Here is a 22,648-nt window from a genome sequence, read left to right as displayed (position 1 = left end):
GGCAGCTCGGAGTCAACCAAGTGATGTCACGCCGAGCGTCAACATGGCAGAGTATCGACTGCAACTCGCAACCAGTGATATGCGGACACTGCAATAACACCGTACTTCCAGCCTCAATTTTGGGCGGCAAACGCTGGGGCTGCCCGCGGTGCGCGCGCGCGCGGCCGACGGGCCTTAGACGCGCGCACGCGACAGCACCATGGGCGACAAGAAGCAGGACATCCTCGCGGAGTACGACACGGGCGAGAGCCAGGTGGTCAAATGGAGCGCCTACAGCCGCAACGAGCTCAGCGAGGAGTTCCGCGCGGAGATCGAGGCGGAGCTCGTGACGAAGCGCGCCCTCAAGGGCGGCACGGACGCGCAGAAGAAGCGGCACAACGCGGAGAAGGCGAAGCTGCGGCGCAAGGTCCAGGCGATGAAAGCGCCCAAGGACGCGAAGTTGCCGAACGCGAAGGACGTCGAGCTCATCGGGTCCATCCAGTGGAAGCCGCCGCGCGAGAGCGAGCGCGTGAACAAGTTCGTCACGCGCTGGCTGCCGCGCGAGGACGACACCGAGGACACGGTCTACGGCAAGAAGCCGACGAAGCGCGAGATCCGGCTCCTCCGCGAGGGCCTCTGCCCGCCGCCGCCGCCGCCGGAGCCGCCGTCGACGCCGCCGCGGCGCGTCTCCGTGCTCGCGCTGCGGCCCGAGGACATGGACAAGCTGCGGGAGAAGAAGGAGCTCATGGACGAGGTCACGAAGGCCTTCGACGGGTCCAAGTGGGACTAACACAGGCGGGTCTTAGTCGAGGGGGATGACGATGGAGAACAGGTTGAGCGTCGGCCCGTAGGTCGGCGCCGCGGACGGCGCCTCGGCGCCGTCGGCGACGCACATGGTCGCCCGCGGGTCGTCGACGGCCGCGTCCGCCGCGGCGTCGGCGTCGCAGCGCGTCCCCGCGTCGCAGTAGAGCATGCCGTGCATGGCCCCGGGGCACCGAAACAGTCCGTTCTCGAGGAGCGACGAGCAGTGCCAGACGGCCGCGTCCGCGCCGTCGCACTCGCGCGGCGCGTCGCACGCGGCGACGCGCTGCGCGTGGGCCCAACCCTGGGCCGTGTAGTGGCGCTGGACCTCGTAGGCGATGGGGTCGAAGTGGTCGCCGTCGAAGGCGGCGTCGACGCAGACCGCGGCCGTGTACTCGGCGCGCCGCCGGTTCTCCGCCGGCGCGGACCAGACGGTCCTCGCCGCGCCCGTCGCGAAGAGCAGAGGCTCCGGGTCCGCGAAGACGGGGTAGTCGTAGGCGTCGCACTTGAGCCCCGCCGACGCGTTCGTCGCGCCGCAGGCCGGCGGCGCCGCGGCGAGGGCCTCGCCCCCGACGAGGCCGGCCGCGCCGAAGACGTAGACCGCCGCGTCCGCGAGCTGCACGGGCTGCTCCGAAAGGTCGTCGTCGCGCGGCGGGTTGTGGACCCAGAGCGTGTAGGCCGTGTCCCGCAGGGGCGACACGACGACGTGCTCGACGCCGTAGCGCTCGACGACCGGCGACCCGTCCGCGCGCGCGGCGGCGACGTCGACGGAGCCGTACGTCGCGTCGAGCGACGCGTCGCCGCAGGCCGGCTGGCCCGCGCTCACGAGGCACCGCTCGCCCGTGGCCTCGTCCGCGAGGAAGGTCACGCGCAGGTCGAGGTCCGGCGGCGTGCCGCGCTTGTCGGCCGCGTCGGCCGCGGACCGCAGCGGGCCCCAGACGAGCACGAAGACCGCGTCGTCCGCGCCCACCGCGCCGACGAGGGGCACGAGCGCCGTCGCGACGGCGTCGTCCGACGCGTAGCGGAACGCGCCGTAGCTCGCGCCGCCGCCGCCGCAGGCGCCGCCGCAGGACCCCGCGGCGGACGCGCCCTCCGGCGGGTCCGCGGCGAAGGACGCGTCGACGGCGCCGCCGAGGAGCGGCGCGACGACGGACGCCTCGGCGAGCACGGCCGGGTCGCCGACGAAGGGCGACCCGGGGCCCTCCACGAGGTCGAGGTCGCAGGTCCCGCCGCCGGCGCCCGCGGCGCCCGCGTCCAAGCAAACGACGGCCGCCTCCGCCTGCAGCGTCACCGGCTCGTCGACGACGCAGCACCCGCACGTCGTCGCCGCGCCGTCGAAGGGCGCGTAGGACGTGCCGTAGAAGCGCTTGCAGGCCCGGGAGCCGCGGACGGCGACGCCGCCGGCGAGGGAGCAGTCCGCGACCGTCGCGGCGTCGATCCCGGCGTCGACGGCGCAGCTCTCCGTCGTCGGCGGGGTCGTCGGTTTGTACGTCGGCGGCGGCGGGTTCGTCGGGATATGCCTACCACGTGACGATCTTTCATTGGTTTCCCGGTCGAAATAACTTGAAGGTCGTCACGGGACGCCGGCGCGCGCGTGGGCGCGTAGGTCGGCGGCGACGACGGCCGCGGCGTCGTGGGGGCGCGCGACGGTCGCGGCGACGGTCTCGAGGACGTCGGCGATCGCGTCGGCGGATCCGACGGCTGCGATGACGGGGGTGTGGTTGGGGCGTTCGACGGAGAAGCGGAAGGCACCTACGAAGAAATGAGCGTCAAGAAAACGCGAACGCCCGCCGTCAGACGCTGGAGTGCGCGGTCGTCGGGAGGACGCTCGGCGCCAGCGTGGGCGTCGACGACGTCGGGACGTCCGTCGGCGGCGGCGTCTTCACGGGCGCGAGCGTCGGTCCCGACGTCGTCGGCGCGGGCGACGACGGTGTAGCCGTAGGCATCGGCGTCGAAGTCGGCGCGTAGGTCGGGTTCATCGACGGCTGGTACGTCGGGAAGTCCTGCGTCGGCACGGGCTGGGACGGCTCCGGCGAGGGGCAGGCCGTGGGCACGGACGTCGGGACCGCCGTCGTCGGCAGCGGCGACGGTTGAAGCGACGGCGACGGCGCGGGCGGCGTCGTCGGGAGCGACGAGGGGCTCGACGTGGGCGCGGACGTGGGCCTCGACGTCGGCACCGCCGTGGGAAAATAGCTGGGCCGCGCCGTCGTCGGCGCGGAGAGCGGCACGGCGGACGGCGGCGTCGACGTCGACGTGAGGTAGACGGCGTCGACGACGTGCGCGCCCGCGCCGACGACGCTCGCCGTCGCGCAGGCGCAGGGGTAGCCCGTGCAGTTGGCGCCGGCGACGCCGAGCTCCGCGCACGCGGACGCGTTCATGAACCGCGGCGACCCGGCGCAGGTGCCGAGGTCCGCGCTCCGCGCGTCGAAGCGCGCGGCGAGCCAGCACTGGCAGAAGGAGCCCGCGTAGGGCCGGAACTTGTCGGCGAAGACGGCGCACATGTCGACGCCCGCGGCCGCGCAGCGCGCCGCGGGCACGTCGTCGAGCGTGGACCCGTCGACGCAGGAGTCGCCGGCCGCGTCGCTCTGCCAGTAGTAGCGGCCGGCCTCGGGCGCGACGGCGACGGCGCCGAGGACGACGCGCGTGGCCTCGGGCCGGTAGCCCGGCGCGTCGTAGCGCACCGTCGCGTTCGCGCCGTGCGACGACGCCTGGTAGGGCACGACGACGGCGTAGGTGCCGTCGGGCGCCGTCAGCGCCGCCGTGTCGTCCCAGCCGACGTAGGCGCCGGTCTCGTCGAGGCGCCGGCGCCGCCGCCGGTCGTCGCAGTCGCCGGGCGCGTCGACGACGACGGACACGTTGCCGAGGCCCGCGTCCCAGCAGTCCGCGCCGCATCCGGACGCGACGACGCGCCCCGCGAACGTGCGGCTCAGGGCCGTCGCCGCGTAGACGGTCATGACCTTGCCGTCGCCGGCGTTCGTGTCGCACGCCGCGCAGGGGGACGTCAGCTCGAACGCGAGGCTGTAGGTCTCGTCGACGCACCGCGGGCAGAACGACACCTCCGCGAGCGCGGCGTCGACGTCGCCCGACGCGCCGCCGACGACGTAGGTCGTCGTCTCGCCGTCCACGGCGACGTCGATGGCGACGGCCGCCGTCGCCTGGGGGAAGCTCAGGGACCCGCGGGCGTCGACGGCCACGGACACGGCGATCTCGCACGCGGCCGCGCGCGGCGACCCATCCGTGAGGATCGCGAACGCGTACCAGTAGCTCTTGCACTCGCCGCTCGTCACCGCGACGTCGCTCACGTCCTGCTCGCTGCACTCGCTCCAGCCGGCGAAGCTCGGGCAGATGCCGTCCGTCGACCCGAGCGTCGCCGCGGACGCGCACGTCGGGAGGCTGTAGGAGAAGGACACGCACGTCGTCTCGCCGCTCTCGTAGGCGCCGAGGCGCCGCTCGCAGACGCTGCAGGGGTACTTCATCATGAACTGGGTGAGCTCGACGACGCAGCGGTCCGTCGGGTAGAGCGTCGGCTTTGGGGACGGGACGAGCGACGGCGCGGACGTCGGAGGGAGCGTGGGGATCGCGGTAGGAGCCAGCGACGGGAGACTCGACGGAGCGTAGCTCGGGCCGCTCGTTGGCGCCGGCGTGGGAAACGCGCTCGGTGTCGCGCTTGGAATCGGTGACGGCGCCAGTGATGGAAACGGTGAGCTGGGCGTCGACGTCGGCGTCGCTGACGGCGTTCCGCTGGGCGCGGGCGACGGCGGGGTCGTCGGCGAGGGCGACGGCGACGGCGACGGCGGGGTCGTCGGCGTTGGACTGGGACGCGACGAGGGGCTTGGCGTCGGTGCGCTGGATGGAAGCGCTGAGGGTGCCGCGGAGGGCATCGATGAGGGCGCGGCCGACGGTGACGCGCTAGGAGAGGCCGTGGGAGCCGGGGACGGCGCGCTTGAGGGCAACGCGGTCGGAGCGGGCGTCGGAAGCGCGCTGGGCAACGAAGAAGGTGCGGGCGATGGGAGCGGCGACGGAATTGAGCTCGGAGCGGCTGAAGGATTGCTGCTCGGAGACGCGGATGGCGCGGCCGTCGGAGAAGCGCTCGGCGCGGCCGTCGGAGAAGCGCTCGGAGAAGGCGTCGGCGCGGCTGTCGGAGGCGTCGAAGGCGCGGCCGTAGGTGATGCCGTCGGCGAGGCGGTCGGCGCAGCTGTCGGCGACGCCGAGGGCGCCGCGGAGGGAGCAGAGGATGGATTCGCGCTCGGCGCCGCGGAGGGTAGCGTCGACGGCGCGGCCGTAGGCGATGCCGTTGGTGACGCCGTTGGCGACGCGCTGGGAGACGCCGAGGGCGAAGGCGTGGGAACCGGCGTCGATGCCCCCGTGGGAGCAAAAGTCGGCCCGGGGAACGGAACGTTCGTGGGAATCGCGGACGGCGTGTTCGTCGGAGCCGTTGTGGGCGCGGTCGAGGGCGACGACGACGGCGCGGCGCTAGGTGATGCAGACGGCGCGGACGATGGCGCGGAGGTCGGCGCGGCCGTCGGAGCAGCGGTCGGCGTCGAAGTCGGCGATGCTGACGGCGCGGTCGACGGCGCGGCCGTAGGCGTTGAGCTAGGCAAAGGCGTCGGCGCCGTCGACGGCAGCACGCTCGGAGACGCGCTAGGGCTCGTCGTAGGAGTTGCGCTCGGCGCCGTCGATGGCAGAGCGCTCGGCGCGGCCGACGGTGTCGCACTTGGCGAAGGCGTAGGCGCGCTCGAGGGTGTCGCGGACGGCGAGGCACTGGGAGTAGAGCTCGGAGAAGGCGTCGGAGCTGAGGACGGCAAGCTGCTGGGTGCCGTGCTCGGCGCGCTACTCGGAGCTCCGCTGGGAGAGCTCGAGGGCGTCGCCGAGGGCGCTGATGACGGCGGCGTCGAAGGAAGCGACGTCGGCGCGGACGTCGGAGGCACCGATGGTTGGGGCGTCGGGCTGGACGTCGGCACTGATGACGGCGCAGTCGACGGAACCGCGCTAGGACATGGACTGGGCGGGTAGCTCGGCGACGACGTCGGCGACCGCGTAGGAGTCATCGACGGTGCCGATGAGGGCGATGACGACGGAACCGACGTAGGGAGTGCCGTGGGCATCTTTGAAGGCGTCGATGACGGCGTCGACGTCGGCACGGACGTCGGCGCGAACGTCGGAATGCTAGACGGTCCCAGAGTCGGTAGTGACGAAGGAACCGATGTCGGAACGTTCGAGGGCAGCAGCGACGGCCCCACCGTCGGCGGCGCGGACGGCGCGGACGACGGAGCCCCCGAAGGCGTCCGCGAGGGTTGAGAAGAAGGAGGCCAGGACGGCACCCCCGTCGGTGCGCTCGTAGGTCGCCTCGTCGGCGCCCAGGTAAATGACGTCGGCACGCTCGTAGGCACTCCCGACGGTGCGGAAGTCGGCGCGCTCGTCGGCGCCGCGGACGGCCGCAGCGACATCGTGGGGGCCGCCGTCGACGGCTTCGGCGTCGGTACCAGAGACGGTCTCGCCGACGGCGCGCCGGTCGTCGGACACGCCGACGGAACTCCAGTCGACGGCGCGATGGACGGCAGGCCCGTCGTCGGCGCCGCGATCGGCGCCGCGGTCGGGAGCGGCGTCGCGGTCGGCGCGAACGTCGGCACGGGGATGTCCCCCTCCGGCAGCCTCCGCCGGCACACGTCGGCGCCGGCCCCGAGCAGGTCCGTGTCGTCGAGGCGGCTCTTGAGGTCGCCGCGCAGGGGCGAGAAGTTGTTGTAGAGCCGGCCGCGGCCGAAGTAGTACGACGACCGCGCGCCGCCGCGCCGCGCGAGCGTGCCCGCGGCGAAGAGCCCCAGCGCCGCGCAGATCGCGAAGACCACGAAGACGACGCCGCCCGTGGTGCGGTGGACGCGCTCCCGCCGGCCCTTCCGGCGCGATCGGACGCGGTCGCGCATGTAGCGCGCGCCGAGCACCATCGCGACGAGGAGCAGCAGCACGAGCGCGCCGAAGACGACGACGAGGAACGCGTTCGTGCGCGCGGCCTCCTTGAGCAGCTGGCAGCAGTCGTTGTTGAGGCAGCCGTAGTAGTCGACGCGGCAGCCGCACGCGCCGCGCTGCACCTCGCCGTCGCGGTTGTACTCCCACGCGTAGACGACCCTCGCCGCGTCGTCGCAGTAGACGGAGTAGATCTCGCCCGCGCCGCGCACGTAGACGTCCTCGAAGCCGTCGCCGTGGCGCAGCGCGTCGTTGGCGTACTTGCGGCAGCCCAGGAACCGCTTCCACCAGCTCTTGGACATGAGCCGCACCTACGGAGGGTTAAGCGTCGCGAGTACGCTTCGCGGGAAAAAAAGCTTCAAAAAGGGGGCGACCGAGAAAAAAAAACGGACGCGGGGGACGCGCGATGACGTCGCAGTGGCCGTCGACGATGCGCGGGATGGAGCCGATGCGCGACGTGATCACGACGAACATGGCCGCCCACAGCGCGGCGCAGAGCGCGCCGAGCCGCTCGTAGACGCGCAGCGCGGCGACGTCCTCGTTGAGCGCCGCCGCGAAGCCGAACGCGCCGAACAAGACCGCGACGAGCCCGCTCGCGAAGCCGAGCCAGAAGTAGCCGTCGCTCGGGCTGTCGAACTCCGAGCCGTGCAGGGCGTCGTTGAGCGCCAGCGAGAGCGCGGCCATGACCGCGAAGAAGACGCCGACGACGGCCAGGAACGCGTTGCCCCACTGCAGGCCGCTCTGCACGACCTCGAAGAACGTGACGACGCGCTCGATGGGCCGCAGCGGCAGGAGCGCGAGCAGCCCGCAGGCCAGCAACTCCACGCCGAACTCGACCATGGCGGCCTTGAGCAGCCGGCCGCCGCGCGCGGACGACACGTCGCCGAAGGTCCGCTCGAAGGCGCCCGGCCTCGTCTCCTTGAGCGACTTGGCGAAGGTCGCGCCCAGTTTCCCGTTGGCGAGGAGGCAGGCGCCGAAGATCGCGCACAGGATCGCCAGGAAGAGGAAGCAGAAGAAGACGACCTCGAGCAGGCCCTGGCCCCACGTGTCCGCGGGCCGCTCGACGACGAGGCCGTCGGCGGAGACCGCGTCCGCGTCCGTCTCGAAGTAGCGCAGCAGGTCGCCCCGCACGCGCCGGCAGCCCCAGATGCCCAGCAGCGCGACGGCGCAGAGCGCGACGCCGAGCACCCACGCCGCGGCGACCGCGCGGAAGCGGCAGTCGAGCCAGAGGGCGAACGCCGCATAGGCCACGTAGGCGGCGACGACGAGGACGACGACGCAGAGCAGCAGCGCCGCGCGGATGAAGGGCTCGCGCTCGGCGACGTACTCCTCGGGCGTCTTCTCGCCGTCGAGGCGCTCGCGGTGCGGCTCCCACGCCGGCGGCGCGGCCTTGGGCGTCGTCGGCGTCGCCGCGGCCTTGGGCGTGGCCTTGGGCGTCGCCGGCGCCTCGACGGCGACGGCCTCCGGGGACGCCGCGGGCGACCGGCCCGTGTCGCCCGCCGGCGGCGGCTCCTTGCTCTCCTCGGGCAGCCGCAGCGGCGGCAGCGCGGGCCCGCGGCGGTCGTGGGCGTCGAGCTCGGGCCGCGGCGGCGGCAGCCGCGGGCTGGACGCGACGACGCGCTCCTCCGCCGCCGCGCGCGTCGCGCGCGCCTCGTCGAGCATCGCGTCCAGTCGCGCGCGCGCGTCGCCGACGTGCCGGTCGTAGTCCGACGCGTCGTCCGCGGCGGCCTGCTCCGCCTCGAGGGCCGCGAGGAGCGTCGCCTGGGCCTGGGCGGCCTGGGCCCGGAACTCGCGCGCGGCCGCGGCGTCGAAGGCCGCGAGCTCCGACCGGTCGCGGTCCGCGGCCGCGAGCAGGTCCGCGTCCGCGGCCGGGAGGCCCGCCGCGCGCGCGCGCCGCCGGTCCTCGCGCTCGCCCTGGGCGGCGACGAAGAGGGCGCGCTTCCGCGCGGCCCGGCGCTCGAGCGCGAGGCGGTGGCCCGCGTGGCGCCGCACCGAGTCGGGCGCGCGCGGCGCCGCGGCGGGCGCCTCCGCCGCGGGCGCGGGCGCGGGCGGCGCGGGCGTCGCGATGGGCGCGCGCGCCGGCAGCGGCGGCAGCGGCGCGAGCTTCGCCGGCAGCGGCGCGAGCTTCGCCGGCGGCCGCACGGCCGCGCAGGCCGGCGTGTAGGCCGGCGGGGCGCCGTAGGCCGGCGGCGCGGCCCGGAGCAGCGACGCCGCGTCCGGCTCGTCGTAGGAGCCGGGCTGCACGCGCGCCTGGCGCCGCATCGTTAATTGTCGACGTCTACGGCGATGCGATGATTGCAGGTGTGCTGCCTAAGTTTCCACGGGAGGGCTCCATGTCTTTGCGCACATAAAACTGTAAACGCTTCAATAAACCATTCAATCTTGTCGATGCAGCATTCGTTGAAGCTGGGTCGCAGCCTGATGGGGGGTCTCGATTCGGTTCTCTAGGGAAGACCCGGCGATGATCATACCGTACGGTCCTCTGGAGGGCGATTTCCCGCATGGTTCCCCGTCGTGGATCTTGCAGCGCGAAAGGCTTGTCTTCGGGGGCGCGGCCGAGCCAGTCGCCCTCGAAGTCTACGAGCGAAGCAGCGTCGTCGGCACAGACTCTACGGGAGAACAACTGCGTGACTTGGCCGTAGTGAATGGCCGCGTTGACGTTCTCCGCCTTCTCATCGCGCGCGGAGTCGACGTGCGGTATCCGACTGACTGTTTAGCGACCGCCGTGTTCCAACGTCACGCCGACGTCGTCGAGCTGATCCTGGACGCTGGGACGGATGTTGATGAAAATGGGGACGCATGGCGAGGTTGGACGGCGCTGATGCGCGCCGCGGATCGAGTGGACGTCGACATTATCCGCATGCTCCTTCGGCGCGGCGCCTGCTACAACAAGCGAAACATGTACGGTGGCCAGTACTACTACGGTCAGGATGCCATCGAAATAGCCAGCTCCAAGTTTGGGGCCACGGCGCGCGACGCGTTCGCCCTCCTCACGGAGGTACGCGCCGCGGGAGGATGGCGAAAGTACGAGCTTAACGGACTCCACCGCCTGTTCGCGCTCCGCGCTCTCTGCTCACAAGGTCGCGCGTGGTGCTACGATCCCATTTTGAGTCGCATTTTTCCTGACAACCTCGTCTGTCACCCAGTGCCCCGACCTCAGAAGGGGCGCCGTCTGCGATCTGTCTTGTCTGACCCGTATATCTTCCTGCATGTGCTTTCTTTTTGGCTGCCGCTGTCGACGAACGTGCGGACCCCGGTTCGCGGTCCGGGCCTTGGCCGAGCTCTTCTTGCCCTGAGGGAGCATGAAGCGCAGATGGAGCATGAAGCTCAAATGGAGCATGAAGCCCAGATGGAGCTGGAAGAAGAGATGAATTCCGACGACGAATCCGATTTCTACAATTCGGAAGATGGGATGAATTCTGACGCCGAAATCGATTTCTACGACTGGACCTCCGGGTAGGGCCTCTAGACGCGGTCTGCGCCACCCGCACATGAGCCCTGGCTCGATCGTAACGGTCGTTAGTCGTCCGCGCCGCGCCGGCTCAGTCGCTGACGGGGATGACCTTGTCGATGATGCCGTAGTCGCAGGCCTCCTGCGCGGACATGAAGTTGTCGCGGTCGAGGTCGAGGATGATCTGGTCCTGCGTCTGGCCCGTCATCATCGCGTAGAGCTTCACGAGGTTCTCCTTGATGCGGATGATCTGCGCGGCCTCGACCTTGATGTCCTCGGCCTGGCCCTGGGCGCCGCCCATGGGCTGGTGGATCATGACGCGCGAGTTCGGGAGCGCGAGGCGCGAGCCCTTGGTGCCGCCGCAGAGGAGGAACGACGCCATCGACGCCGAGAGGCCGATGTTGATCGTGACGACCTTGGACTTGATGTGGTTCATGGTGTCGAAGATGGCCAAACCCGCGATGACGGAGCCGCCGGGGCAGTTGATGTAGAGGTAGATGGGCTTCGTCGAGTCCTCGCTGTCGAGGTAGAGCATGACGCCGATGATCTGGTTCGCGAGCTCGTCGTCGATCTCCTGGCCGAGGAAGATGATGCGCTCGCGGTAGAGCCGGTTGTAGATGTCGATCCAGTCCGCCGACGGCGCGCCGGGCACGCGGTACGCGACCTTGGGCACGCCGATGGGCATCATGACGACGCTGCTCCGCGGCACGCCGGCGCGGCCGGGGATCTTCATCGGCGCGAGCGTCTTCGGCGCGACGAGGGCGCCGGCGACGGCGCACAGGGCCGCGGCGACGAGAGCGCGAACCATTGTGTCGGCGGGGGCTTGGCGCGGGACGAGTTACAGCGACTCGCTTGCACACCAGCTCGACGCTCAGCCCGCGATGGCTACTGCAATCTCGCGAGCGCGTCTGCACGTTGCCGTCCTCGAGGCCGAAGTTGCTTTGGCGTTTCATGCAGCATGGACGCTCTGCGTAGGTAGGCCGTCTACGTTCGAAGATGGACTACGACGACGACGCCTACGAGGCGTCGTCCTACCGTCCGTCGCGCTACGCGACGCTCTTCGGGCGCGTGTACCACCATAACGCGCAACGCTTCTCCACGGAGGGCAACTACTGGGGCAGCATCGCCTCCATCGTGTTGGCCGTCGGCGCCCTGGGCGGCGCGCTCTTCCTAGCCGTGAGCTGCTTCCTCGGCCTCGCGCGCTTCGCCCGCTGCCGGAGGCGCCACGCGTCCTGCTTCCGCCGGCCCGAGGTGAAGAAGCGCGTTTGCAGCGAGCGGCGGACGCGCGTCGCGCTCGTCTTCGCGTTGGGCGCGGCGTGCGCCGCGGCCTGCGCCGGCCCGCGGGCGTCGCTGCGGCGCGCCGCGCGCGACTTTTCGCGCCTCGCGGACGACCTCGCGGCGACGGTCGACGCCGTCGACGGCGAGCTCGCGGACGTCAGGGGAGCGCAGCTCCCCGTCTACGACGTCGCCGGCGGCGACTTGGGCTGCGCGACGGCGTCCGCCGACGCGACGCTGGCCGCGGGCGTCGCGGCGTTTGTGGTCAGCGCAGAACGCGCCGTCGCCGACGCGCAAGCCTACGTCGACGGCCTCGCGAACGCGCTCGCCGACGCGGCCCGCGTCGCGGACGACGCGAAATCGTACGTGACCCTGGGCTTCGGCGCCGCGACGGCGGCCTACTGGGTCGCCGCGGCGCTCTGCGTCGCCGCGCTCTACGCGGATCGACGGCGGCTGGACGGCGGCGGCCACGCGTTCGCGGCGCTGCTCTTCGTCGCCGGCGCCGCGACTACTGCGCTCGCGCTCGGTGGAGCGACGGCCGTCGCGGACTTTTGCGCGGGCGACACGGCCGCCGTCGCCGTCGTCGCCGAGCGGCTCGGCGCGGAGCCGGCGCGCTTCGCGGAGTTCTACGGGACGTGTCGCGGCGCGAACCCCGTGCGCAACGCCACGGCGTCCGTCTGGCGCGGCCTCGCGGCGCTCGAGGGCGCGCTGGACCTCGCGGACGGCTGCGGCGGCGAGGGCGTCGACGTGCTGCGCGACGAGATCAGGGTGACGCGCGCGAGCCTGCGGGACGTCGACGGCCGCGTCGGCTGCGCGGCGCTGCACCCGGCGTACGCGGGCTTCGTGTACGACGCGGCGTGCGGCGACCTGCTCGACGGCCTCGCGGCGTTCGTCTTCCTCGCGGCCGCGGCGGTGCTGTGCCTCGGCCTCGGCCTCGCCCTGTTCCCCTGCGCGAACTACACGCACGGCGACGCGGTCGTCGAGCCCGCGGCGAACCGCGCGTCGGGGCCCGTGCGCATCGCGAAGGCCTCGGGCGCGGGCTGGGTCATCCGGGAGCACGTCGTCATCTCGGCCAAGGCGCCGACGCTGACGCCCGTCGAGGAGATCCGCGGCCCCGCGCGCGTCTACGTCGACGAGGTTAAGGACGGCTAGCGTTCACGCCGTGTGCTTCTTGATCCAGGAGAGGACCGCGTGGTGCCAGACGAGGCTGTTCTGCGGGTTGAGGCAGTGGTGGTTCTCGTCCGGGAGGAAGAGCAGCTCGCTCTCGACGCCCTGGCGCTGGAGGGCCGTGAACGTCGCGAGCGCCTCGGCCGTGACGAGGCGGAAGTCCTTGTCGCCCTGGATGACGAGCGTCGGCGTCTTCCAGTTCGTGACCGCGGCCGCGGGCGAGACCTTCTGGTACGGCGACTCCGGCAGCTGGCTCTCGGGCGCGTAGGGCGTCCCGCCGAACTCCTTCTCCATGAAGAAGAGCTCCTCCGTGGACCAGTACGCGGACCGCAGGTCGAAGACGCCGTCGTGGTTCACGAGGCACCTGAACATGCCCTCGGGCGCGTGGCCGTTCAAGTAGTTGACGGAGAAGCCGCCGTACGACGCGCCGAGCCCCGCGACGCGCGACGGATCGATCCAGTCGTAGGTCTCGAGCACGTGTCGCACGCCAGCGACGGTGTCGTCCGGGCCGATGGACCAGTCGCCCGAGATGTCGCGGCAGTAGCCGTGGCCCAGGCCCGTCGAGCCCCGGAAGTTGACGGCCAGCACGCCGAAGCCCGCGGACGCGTAGGACTGCAGGTTCCAGCGGTAGTGCCAGTCGTCGCCGATGGAGCCCTGGGGACCGCCGTGGATGACGACGGCGAGCGGGTACTTCTTCTTCGCGTCGAAGTTCGCGGGCTTGAGGAGGTAGGCCTGGATGTCCGCGCCCTCGGGCGACTCGCGGCCCGGGCGTGGGTTGAAGAAGCTGACGTCCTCCGCGACGCCGAGGTCGACGGCGGCGAGCTTGGCCTCGTTGAAGAACGTGAGCTGCTCGAGGCCCGCGCCGTCGACGCCGCAGCGGTAGAGCTCCGGCGGCGCGCCGAAGGAGTCGCGCGAGACGAGCAGGCCGCCGGCGATCTCGCCGTGCACGCTGATGGAGCCGTCGGCGGCGCTGCCGAGGATCTCGACGGCGCGCGACGCGACGTCGACGACGCAGAGGCGGCGCCGCGCGCGGACGTCCGCCGTGAAGTAGATCTTCGAACCGTCGCCGGACCAGTGGAGCGACTGGGGCGAGTAGGCGAAGTCCGCGTCGGCGGCCACGAGGTCCGTCGTCGCCTTCGTCGCGACGTCGTAGAGCTTGATGCCGATGGCGTCGGCCTCGTACTGCGCGCCCGCCATGGTGAGCCAGGCGAGCTTCGAGCCGTCCTTGGAGAAGGCCGGGCTGAAGTCGTAGCCCGGGTTGCCCTCCGTGAGGCACGCGGCGCCCTCGGCGGCGAACGAGTCCTTGAGGTAGACGTGGCGGTTCGTCGTCCACGCCTCGTCGGCGGCCAGCGGCGGCCGGCACGATAGCGCGACGGCGCCGTTGGGTGCGATGGACCAGTCCTCGGAGCCGCCGAAGGCGCCGCTGGGGCAGGCCGTCGCGACCTTGGCGAGGCCGTCGACGGCGGCGCCCTTGGCGACGTAGGCGCCGCCCTCGAACGACACGGGCTGGAAGAAGGGGTGCGCGAACTTGGCGTCGACCCAGCGGTCCCACTCGCGCACGGGCAGGCGCTTGAACACGTGGGCGTTGAGGCCGCCCTCGGCCTTCTTGTCGTCGCGCGTCGCCGTGCCGTTGAGCGCGTCGTCCTCGTCGAGGTAGACGCCCGCGCTGACGACGAGACCGTCCGCCTCCCACGCGAGGTCGCCGACGGAGACGGGGAAGCGCTTGAGGAGCGTCGCCTCGCCGGGGCCGGCGACGGGCACGGTCCAGACGCTCGTCTTCTCGCCCTCCTTGCCGCGGTTGCTCAGGAACGCGACGAACTTGCCGCAGGGCGACCATTGCGGGCTGTTGGCCGACGCGAAGGAATGCTGCGAGCCCTTGACGAGCGGCGTGAGGTGCGCGTGCGCCGCGAGCGCCGCGCCGCTCGTCTCCGCGACGTCGACGAGCCAGAGCGTCTCGTCGAACTTCTTGGCGTCGAAGTCGTAGACCTTGGAGTGGAGCACGGCTTGCGTGCCGTCCGGCGACACGACGGCGCCGCCGACGCGCGTCATGCCGATGAGCGCGCGGCCGTCGAGCTCGCGCGTGCCGCAGGGCGCCGGCGGCTCCGGCTTGGACGGCAGCAAGCTCTTGAGCGACGACGCGGACAACGGCTGCAACGCCATGGTCCTACGAGTGCTCAAGCCGAGTGCGATCGCCGCTGCAGCGCGTGTGAAGCCCAGAAGCATGCAGCGCGTAGTTCAGGAGGGAGCTCGCGACGTCGACGGCGTCCGCGATGCGCTGCCACAAGCACGCGCTCGACGCAGGGGCTGTTTGCAGTGCACGCGAACAGGCAATGCAAATTGGTGATGATAAAGGTGCGCTGGGCTAACCCACGCATGGTGTAAACTCCGCCGTGAGTCTGTGTGTCTGGGGTCCCTGGGGGAGGCTGCCTCTCCGGCTGCCGCGGAAGGCCCGCAGGACCTCCACCGTCGCGGCCGCGCGCTCCTTGACGACCCCCGCGTCGGCCTTGTCGTGGAGCGCCTCGAGCGTCTTCTTCACGAGCATGTGGGTCACCTCCTCGTAGTTCCCGTGCTTGTCCGTCGTCAGGAGCGGGAGGCCCGGGACGCACCGCTCCATGCTCAGGAGGCCGGAGTATAGGCAAAGCCCGCCGTACGTCACGAACAGGAAGATGTCGTAGGCAGAGCAGAAGAACATGAAACAGGCCCAGGCCTTGGCGTGCACAGCGCTGTCCAGGAACGCGACCCCGGCGGGCTGGTCCTTGGCCATGAGGAGCGCGAGGCCCACCGTCTCGAGCACGCAGTGGTAGCAGACCGCGCATATAGAGACCTCGCGCAACGTGATGAGCGACCGCGCCGCCACCAGGGCGAGGTCGAAGTTGTTTGCGTGCACGGACGAGAGGCACACGCGGCAGACGATCGAGGTGACGGTCGCCTGCGCGCTCCAGAAGCCGCCGAGGACGGAATTCAGGGTAAAGACCTGCAAGTACAACGACTGCTGCGAACCCGAGGGCTTGATGTCAACGGCGATCGTGCGCAAACCCCGCGTAAAACACCGTCAGCAGCAACGACATCGTCAAGATCCACTGATCGAGCTGCGTGACGAGAAATTCTTTGATCTCGTCCGTGCTCCGGTGCAGAAACATGCAGCATTTGAACGCAAAGTGGTGGTCGAACGGCATGAGCCAGTTGATAGGATTGCGAAACGCCGACGTGCTCCGCGACACGACGAGATCCCACAGCGTCAGGCGCCGAGAGTGCGTCGTTCCGAGCGCCTTCGGGGCTGCCGGCCGGTTCCACGCCGGTTCCTCCGCGCCGACGAAGGACGTCCGCAGCCGGGCGGCGCGCTGGCCCCGGAGCTCCGAGAGATCCTCCGAGAGCGGAAGGTACTCCTGGAAATCTGGGTCGAAGTACTCGACGAGCCACTCCTTTTCCACCTGCTGCAGCGCGGAGTCTCGCTCCTCGAGCAGACGCCGCAGGTCGCGTCCGGGCGCGACGCGCACGCCGCCCAGCAGCAGCTTCGGTTGCCCGCCGCACGGGCTCACGTCTGCGAGAAGCCGAATGCTGAACATCGGCGGGGACGCATCGACTTCCTGGACCTCGTCGCCGGCACCACCGTCTTTCGCAACATCGGACATGGCGCCGCCGGATTCACACATTTCCTCTGCCATGTCCTCGGGGAGTATATTGACGCGCAGCGGCGGCAGCGGCGGCCCCGGGATTGGTGGGGCTGCGCGCTGCGGCGACGTGTTGCTATCGACGCATTCTACTCGGTTGCGAGCACGCATCGTATGGGCAGGATGCCCCACCCACACTCCACGAAACTCAACTTTTCATTCACGTTGAATTCACCGATGGCCGGATGTTAAACCTTGCACCCCACGGCACGCCGGAGGGCGCCCTTACCCACCTAGTCGCTGTCCGCGGTCGACGTCGTGAACGTGTCGCCGATGAAGTCGTCGAGGAGGTTCCTGACGTCGAGGTACTTGAAGCGGCGCGCGGCGCGGTCCCAGGTGATCGCCGCGACCTGGAAGACGGTGAAGAAGACCGCGAGGAGGAAGGCCGAGCCGACGAGGGTCAGCGTGCCGTGCATCTGCTTGCCGAAGACGGCGCCGCAGATGTTCGCGAGGGGCTGGGACAGCGTGAAGAGGTACTCGAAGATGAGGTCCTGGATGTCGCCGGGCAGGGGCCCGTAGAGGAACGCCCAGAAGAAGAGGAAGAGGTGCGTCGACGGCCGGGGCTTCCACGTCGCCTCCGCGTACATGTGCTCGATGGCCGCGGGGTCGATGACCGTCAGCAGCGCGTGGCGCTCCGGGTGCTTCTCGAGGATGTGCTTGCCGATCTTCGTGTTCCGGAGCTCCGGCCGCTTCTCCAGCAGGAACTGCGTCGCCGTCGCCGGGAGCCGCGTGTGGAAGGGGATGACCTTGATCTGCGTCGGATCCTCGAGGTGGCCGAAGCGCTCGTTGAGGAGCGACGGGAGCATCGTGTCGAGCACTAGAATCTGGATCGGGAGCACGACGCCGTAGATGAACGCCGTCTCGTAGCACAGATCCGAGAGCCACGCGAGCGTCTTCTTCGTCGACGCCATCTCCGTCGCCGCCGTCAGGAGATAAATAATCACGTAGGCGACGAGGCCCAAGAGGAACGCCCACGACAGGACCCAGACGAGGAGCGACGGCGCCTCGTCGGGCGCGTCGTACGCGTCCGTCGGCGCGCGCTCCATGCACTTCTCGTAGACGGCGCGCTCCGCCGGGAGCAGCTTCTGCAGCCGCTCGAACTCGATGAGCTTCGACGCCCGCAGAGCCAGCGTCTCCTCCGCGTCGTCGGTCTCGAGGTCCTCGAGCTCCTCGTTCCAGAGCAGCGCGAGCCGCATCTGCTTGCGGATCGCGGCCTCGACGTTCTGCCGGAACCGCTCCTCGTGGGCCTCGAAGCCCCACTGGGACAGCATGGACGCGTCGAGGCGCTCGATCATGGCCTCCGCGCGGTCCCGCTCCGCGGGGTCGTGCGCGTGGATCTTGTGCAGGTCCTTGACTCTCGCCACCAGCTCCTCGTGGCGCAGGAGCACGGCCTCCATGACGTGGGGCGCCAGCGCCTTTGCGACGAGCTTCCGCCGCTCGCGCGTCGGGTCCGGCCGGAGGAAGGGCCTGATGAACCCGCGCCGCGCGCGGTGCGCCCAGATCTTGTAGCGGAGCTTCCACGCCTTGAGCCACGGCGGCAGCTCGCCGAGGCCGACCGCCGCCGCGAAGCGCGACCGCTTCTTCAGGCGCGACGCGGCCATGTGCGCCTCGACGCGCAGGATGCGCGTCCGCGTCTCCGCCGCGGACGTCTCGATCTCCTCGGTGATCTTCTCGACCTGGGCAGCACGAGGGCGATTCAACGTCGCTTCAACGTGAGTTTTCCGCGCGCGCGCGTTCGATAAAAAGCATATGCGCTTCGAGATCGTTCCGAGAGATGATCGCTCGTCCAAAAATCAGCCAAAACGAGTGGAAAATGGCCGAGATATGAGCCTTTGAAGTTGGGAATGTCGCTCTCTTTTCCTGCCCCGTTCTCGACGATGGCCGCGTCCGCGGCGATCTCGTCCTTCGTCGCGCCGGCGACGAGCGCGCGCTCCTCGGCCGCGAGCCGGTCGGCCTCGGCCTTGCTCCCGCGGCGCGTGCCCCGCTCCATCGCCTCGGCCTCGGGGGGCGCCGGCTCGGGCGGCTCGGCGGCGGCGAGAGCCTCGACGACCGCGGCGAAGGGCTCCTCCTCGGGCGCCTCCTCGTCGAGGGTCTCGAAGAAGGGGTCGCCCTCGTGGACCTCCGGGAAGTGCTCGAGCGCGGGCTCGGGCGCACCCGCGGGCGGCGCCGGCGCCTCGCCCGCGCCGAAGCACTTCCCGGGGAACGCGTCGAACCGGGGCAGGCAGTGGTCCGCCCCGGGGGCGGGCGCGTCGTCCGGCGCCGTTTGCGCGTCGTCCGGCGCCGTGTGCGCGTCGTCCGGCGCCGGCGTGTCGTCGTCCGGCGCCGGCGGCGCGCCCTTGGGCGGCGGCCCCTCGACGACGACCATGGCCCGGAGTCGCGCGGCGCCGGCGCTCGCCGCGGCCCAGCTCGCGTTGACGCCGAGGATGACGTCGAGGGGCAGGGGCGCGATGACGACGTTGTCGAAGATCCAGCCGATGAGCTTGCAGACCGGGAGGAGGATGGCGAGGGTGATCGTGAGGAGCACCATGTGGTCGAAGTCGAGCTCGTCGCCCTCGCCCGGCTCGTTGTAGTCGCACGACGCGGAGCACCCGTCCCAGTTGCACATCTTCCGCGCGCCGTCGCTCAGCGCCTCGATGCGGAAGTTCTCGTACTGGAGGCAGTCGTCGCGCGTCGTCTCCTTGTCGCAGCCCGGGTCCGGGTACTCGAGCGCGTTCTCGAGCTGGAACGCGAACGCGCAGAGGAAGATCTCGAGGCAGAGGTTGAGGCCGCGGTAGAGGCGCGGCACGGCCTCGCTGTAGATGCAGAACACGGCGAAGACCTGGTGGTTGTACTTGATGGCCGTCCACGCCCGCAGCAGGCTCGGCCGCTCGAACGTCGACGCCTGCTCCGTGGACCGGTCCCGCGCGCGGTCGTGGAACTCGTCGGACGCGACCAACTCCGCGAACTGGTCGAACATGCCCGACGGCGAGTTCGGCGAGCTCGGCGAGCTCGGCGAGCCCCGCCGCGGCGGCGGGGGATCGTCTTCCTCGACGATCTTCGAGGCGCTCAAGCTCTTGACGCTCATGGCCGCCGGCCTCGGCTCCGCGCCGGGCGCGTCCGGGACGCCGCGCGGCGTCGCGTAGGCCGATAGCGCGGGCGACGGCGGCTCGAGGTGCTTCGGCGACTCGACGTCGTCGAGGGAGCTCTGGCAGCAGAGCACGGGCCGCGTGCGCCGCTGCTCCGCGCGGATGAGGGCGACCGTGTTCTGGGGGTCGTGGCGCCGCGGCGTGCCGCCGTGCGCCTCCGCTAAAACGCCGCTGAGCGCGCAGAACTCGAGCAGGTTGATCGTCTTGCTGTCGTCGACGTCGAGGGCCTGGAAGACCTCCTCGAAGCGGTCCCGCGTGCCGTCCTCCTGCCGGATGTGCTCGGGCAGGCCCAGCAGGTCCCGGACCTTGGCGCTCCGCCGGCACGCGCGGATGACCTCGGCGCGCGTCAGCGCGCCGTTGTGGTCCTTGTCGATGAAGTCGAAGGCCTCCGCGAGCTCGTGGGGGATGTCCAGGATGTTCGGCAGGTCCGGCCAGGCCTGCGCGTCGGCGCCCGCCGCCTCCTCGCCGACGAGGGCGTTGGGCAGCTCCAGGACGCCGTCGAAGTGGATCGCGAGCGACTTCGGCGACCCGTCGAAGTCGATGGCCTTGGGCGAGTCCTTGTGGTGGTGGTGGTGGTGGCGGTGGGGCGACGCTCGCGCGAGCGCGGCGTCGAGCGCTCGTTGCGCGTGCTCGACGGACTTGGGCGGCGGCGACAGCGGCGCCGACGCCTCGTTCTCCTCGGCGGCGCCGCCGTAGTAGAAGGAGTCGGTCTCCGAGTGGTGGCGATGATGATGAGGATGACGACGAGGATGATCGTCGCCGGTCTCGTCGAACGCGTCGGCGCCGCCGCCGCCGCGCGCCGCCGCGAGCGCGACGTAGAAGACGGACTGCGCGTAGGTCGTCGCGCGGCCCGCGTAGTCCGACGCCGCCGCGTGGACCGAGAGCACCGTGTCGACGAACGCGGCCGCGTTGGGCGACCCGGGCTCGGCGTCGGCGCCGGGCGGCGGCGCCGCGGCGCCGTCGGGCGCGGCCGGCGCGCCGGCGTCGCGCGGCCGCGGGAACTTGATGGCGTCGAGGTAGGTGCAGCAGACCTCGAGGACCGCGAAGATGGCGAAGAGGACCGCGAGGATGATGATCATCGTGCGGGCCTTGGCGAGGTTGATCGCGGGCACGAACGACTCCGTGTAGGCGCCGATGGACTCGCCGACGTCCGCGTCGACGGTCGCCACCTCCGCGGGCTCGCTGACAGTCACGGCGCAGGTGCAGACGACGTTGCCCGCGCCGTCCGTCGCCGTCTCGCAGGGCGGCTCGGACCCGTCGTCGGCGACGGCCGCGCACCCCGTGCCCGGGCCCGGGCACGTGAAGTTCTGCGACGCGGGCGTCCCGTCGCAGGCGTAGGCCACCGTGAAGTTGTTCGCGCAGGTGTAGTTGAAGTCGCCCGGTTCGTCGCAGAAGCACTCGAGGAGCGTCGTCTCGCGCGTCGCGTTCGGCTGGTCCGCGGCGAGGGCCAGGGACACGTTGACCGTCGCGGCCGTCGGCGCGGCCGTCGCGCTCGGCGCGGCCGTCGCCGACGGCGCGAGGTCCGCGGCCGCGCTCGCGAGGTCGTCGAGGCGCCGCCGGCGCCGCGCGGGGCTCGCGGCGAGGAGCCGCCGCCGCGTCGCCGCGTCGTCGTCGACGGTGACGCGCAGCGTGTCGGACGTCGCGGCGAGGGTGGACAGGTCCGCGGCCCGGGGGAACTCGTTGAGGGCCACGGAGAAGGCGTCGCCCTCGTTGAGCGTCAGCGTCGCCGTCGCGTTGACGCCGGGCGCCGCGACCGTCGTCGTGGACGCCTCCTGCGAGCTCGACGCGAGCTTCTGGAGCGCGGAGTTGAAGTTGCTCGACGCGACGCCCGCGGCGTCCTCGCCGGCGATGAGCTCGGCGAGCTGCGCGGTCCCGAGGCCGTCGACGGACGACAGGAACGACGCGTCGTCGTCCGCCTCGCCCTCGTCGAGGCGCCGGCGCCGCGTCGCCGCGTCGCTGAAGAGGGGCGAGTCGATGAGGGAGCTGAGCACGGTCGCCGTCGACGCCGGCGCCGTCGACTCGCCGCCGAGGGTCGCCGACACCATGGACGCGACGAGCGCGCCCACGGTCGCGAGCGCGGTCGCGGAGGCCTTGTCGTCGAGGGCGCCGGCGTTGGCCAGCGGGTAGACGAGGGTCGCCAGGGTCGCCTCGACGTCGCCGGAGTCGACGTTGGCGAGCGTCGCCGTCGCGTTGGCGAGGTAGCCGATGAGCGACGCGTCGAGCGCGGAGTCCGACGTCGACGTCGCGCCGGACGACGAGACGACGGCCTGGAGCACGGCGCTCAGCGACGCCTCGGCGAAGGCCTCGTCGAGCGCCACGGACGACGCGTCGAGCAGCGCCTCCGTCGACGCCGCGACGAACTCGGTCACCGTCGCGGTCTCGCTCGCGGAGCCCGTCGCGCCGACGGCGTCGACGGCGATCGCGGAGACCGTGATGGTGCCCTGGGGCAGGTAGGACGCGATCGTCGGCAGCAGCGACGCGCCCCGCAGGATCGCGTCGCCGCCGCTCGACGCGTACTCGAACTTGTAGTTGAGCGGCAGGTTCTCCGACGCCCAGAGCGACGTCTCGATGGAGAACTTGGTCACGAGCGCCTCGCCCGTCGCGTCGCCCGTCTCCGGGTTGGCGACGCGGCAGACGCCGGACGTCGGCGGCGTCGCGGCGACGATGGTGACCGACGCCGCGCCCCGCGTCGCGACGCCGTCGACGGTCGCGGACAGGCTCAGCGTGTACGTCGCGCCGTCGACGAGCGAGTACGCGGCGAAGACGAGGTCGTGGGTCGTCGCGCCGCTCGCCGTCGTCAGCACGGACGCGTCGAGCGCCGTCCGCGTGACGTTGGCGAGCGACCGCGCGCCCTGGAGGGCGCCGGCGACGAGCGTCCACCTCGATACGAGGGCCGCGCCGTCGGCGATGGGCGCGCCGACGTCGTCGGTCGCCGGCGCGGTGATCGCGCTCGAGAGGGTCAATTTTTGCTGCGGGTTGACGACCGTCGCGGGCGCGTCGATGGTCACGGTCGGCGGCGTCTCCGGGACGAAGGTGAGCGTCACGGACGCGGCGTCGCTGCGGCCCGTCGCGTCGACGGCCGACACCGCGACCGTGAACAAAAAGCTCGCGGCCTCGGTGAGCGAGGCCGCGACGTCGGGGTCGTCGAAGACGAGGGTCGACGCCGTGAGGTCGATGCCCAGCGTCCCCGCGAGGAACGCGTCGCAGCTCGACCCGTT

The 22,648-nt window shown here is 71.3% G+C and overlaps 2 protein-coding genes across 2 annotated transcripts; both read right to left on the bottom strand.

Moving 5' to 3' along the window:
* Positions 1 to 10,283: 10,283 nt before the first annotated feature.
* On the bottom strand, positions 10,284 to 10,877 carry AURANDRAFT_32730 (hypothetical protein; the record flags this gene model as incomplete). Its single annotated transcript, XM_009042655.1, has 1 exon — positions 10,284 to 10,877. One exon carries the CDS (start codon positions 10,875 to 10,877, stop codon positions 10,284 to 10,286), a length of 594 nt encoding a protein of 197 aa, XP_009040903.1.
* Positions 10,878 to 12,628: 1,751 nt separating this feature from the next.
* AURANDRAFT_10344 (hypothetical protein) lies at positions 12,629 to 14,692 on the bottom strand (the record flags this gene model as incomplete). The annotated part of the gene is made up of 1 exon (XM_009042654.1): positions 12,629 to 14,692. A coding segment is annotated over one exon (2,064 nt), but the record flags the coding sequence as incomplete, so codon positions are not given.
* Positions 14,693 to 22,648: the final 7,956 nt, after the last annotated feature.

Source organism: Aureococcus anophagefferens, assembly GCF_000186865.1.
Source record: "Aureococcus anophagefferens unplaced genomic scaffold AURANscaffold_35, whole genome shotgun sequence".
Lineage (NCBI taxonomy): Eukaryota > Pelagophyceae > Pelagomonadales > Pelagomonadaceae > Aureococcus > Aureococcus anophagefferens.
This window is presented reverse-complemented; position numbering and strand designations above follow the sequence as displayed.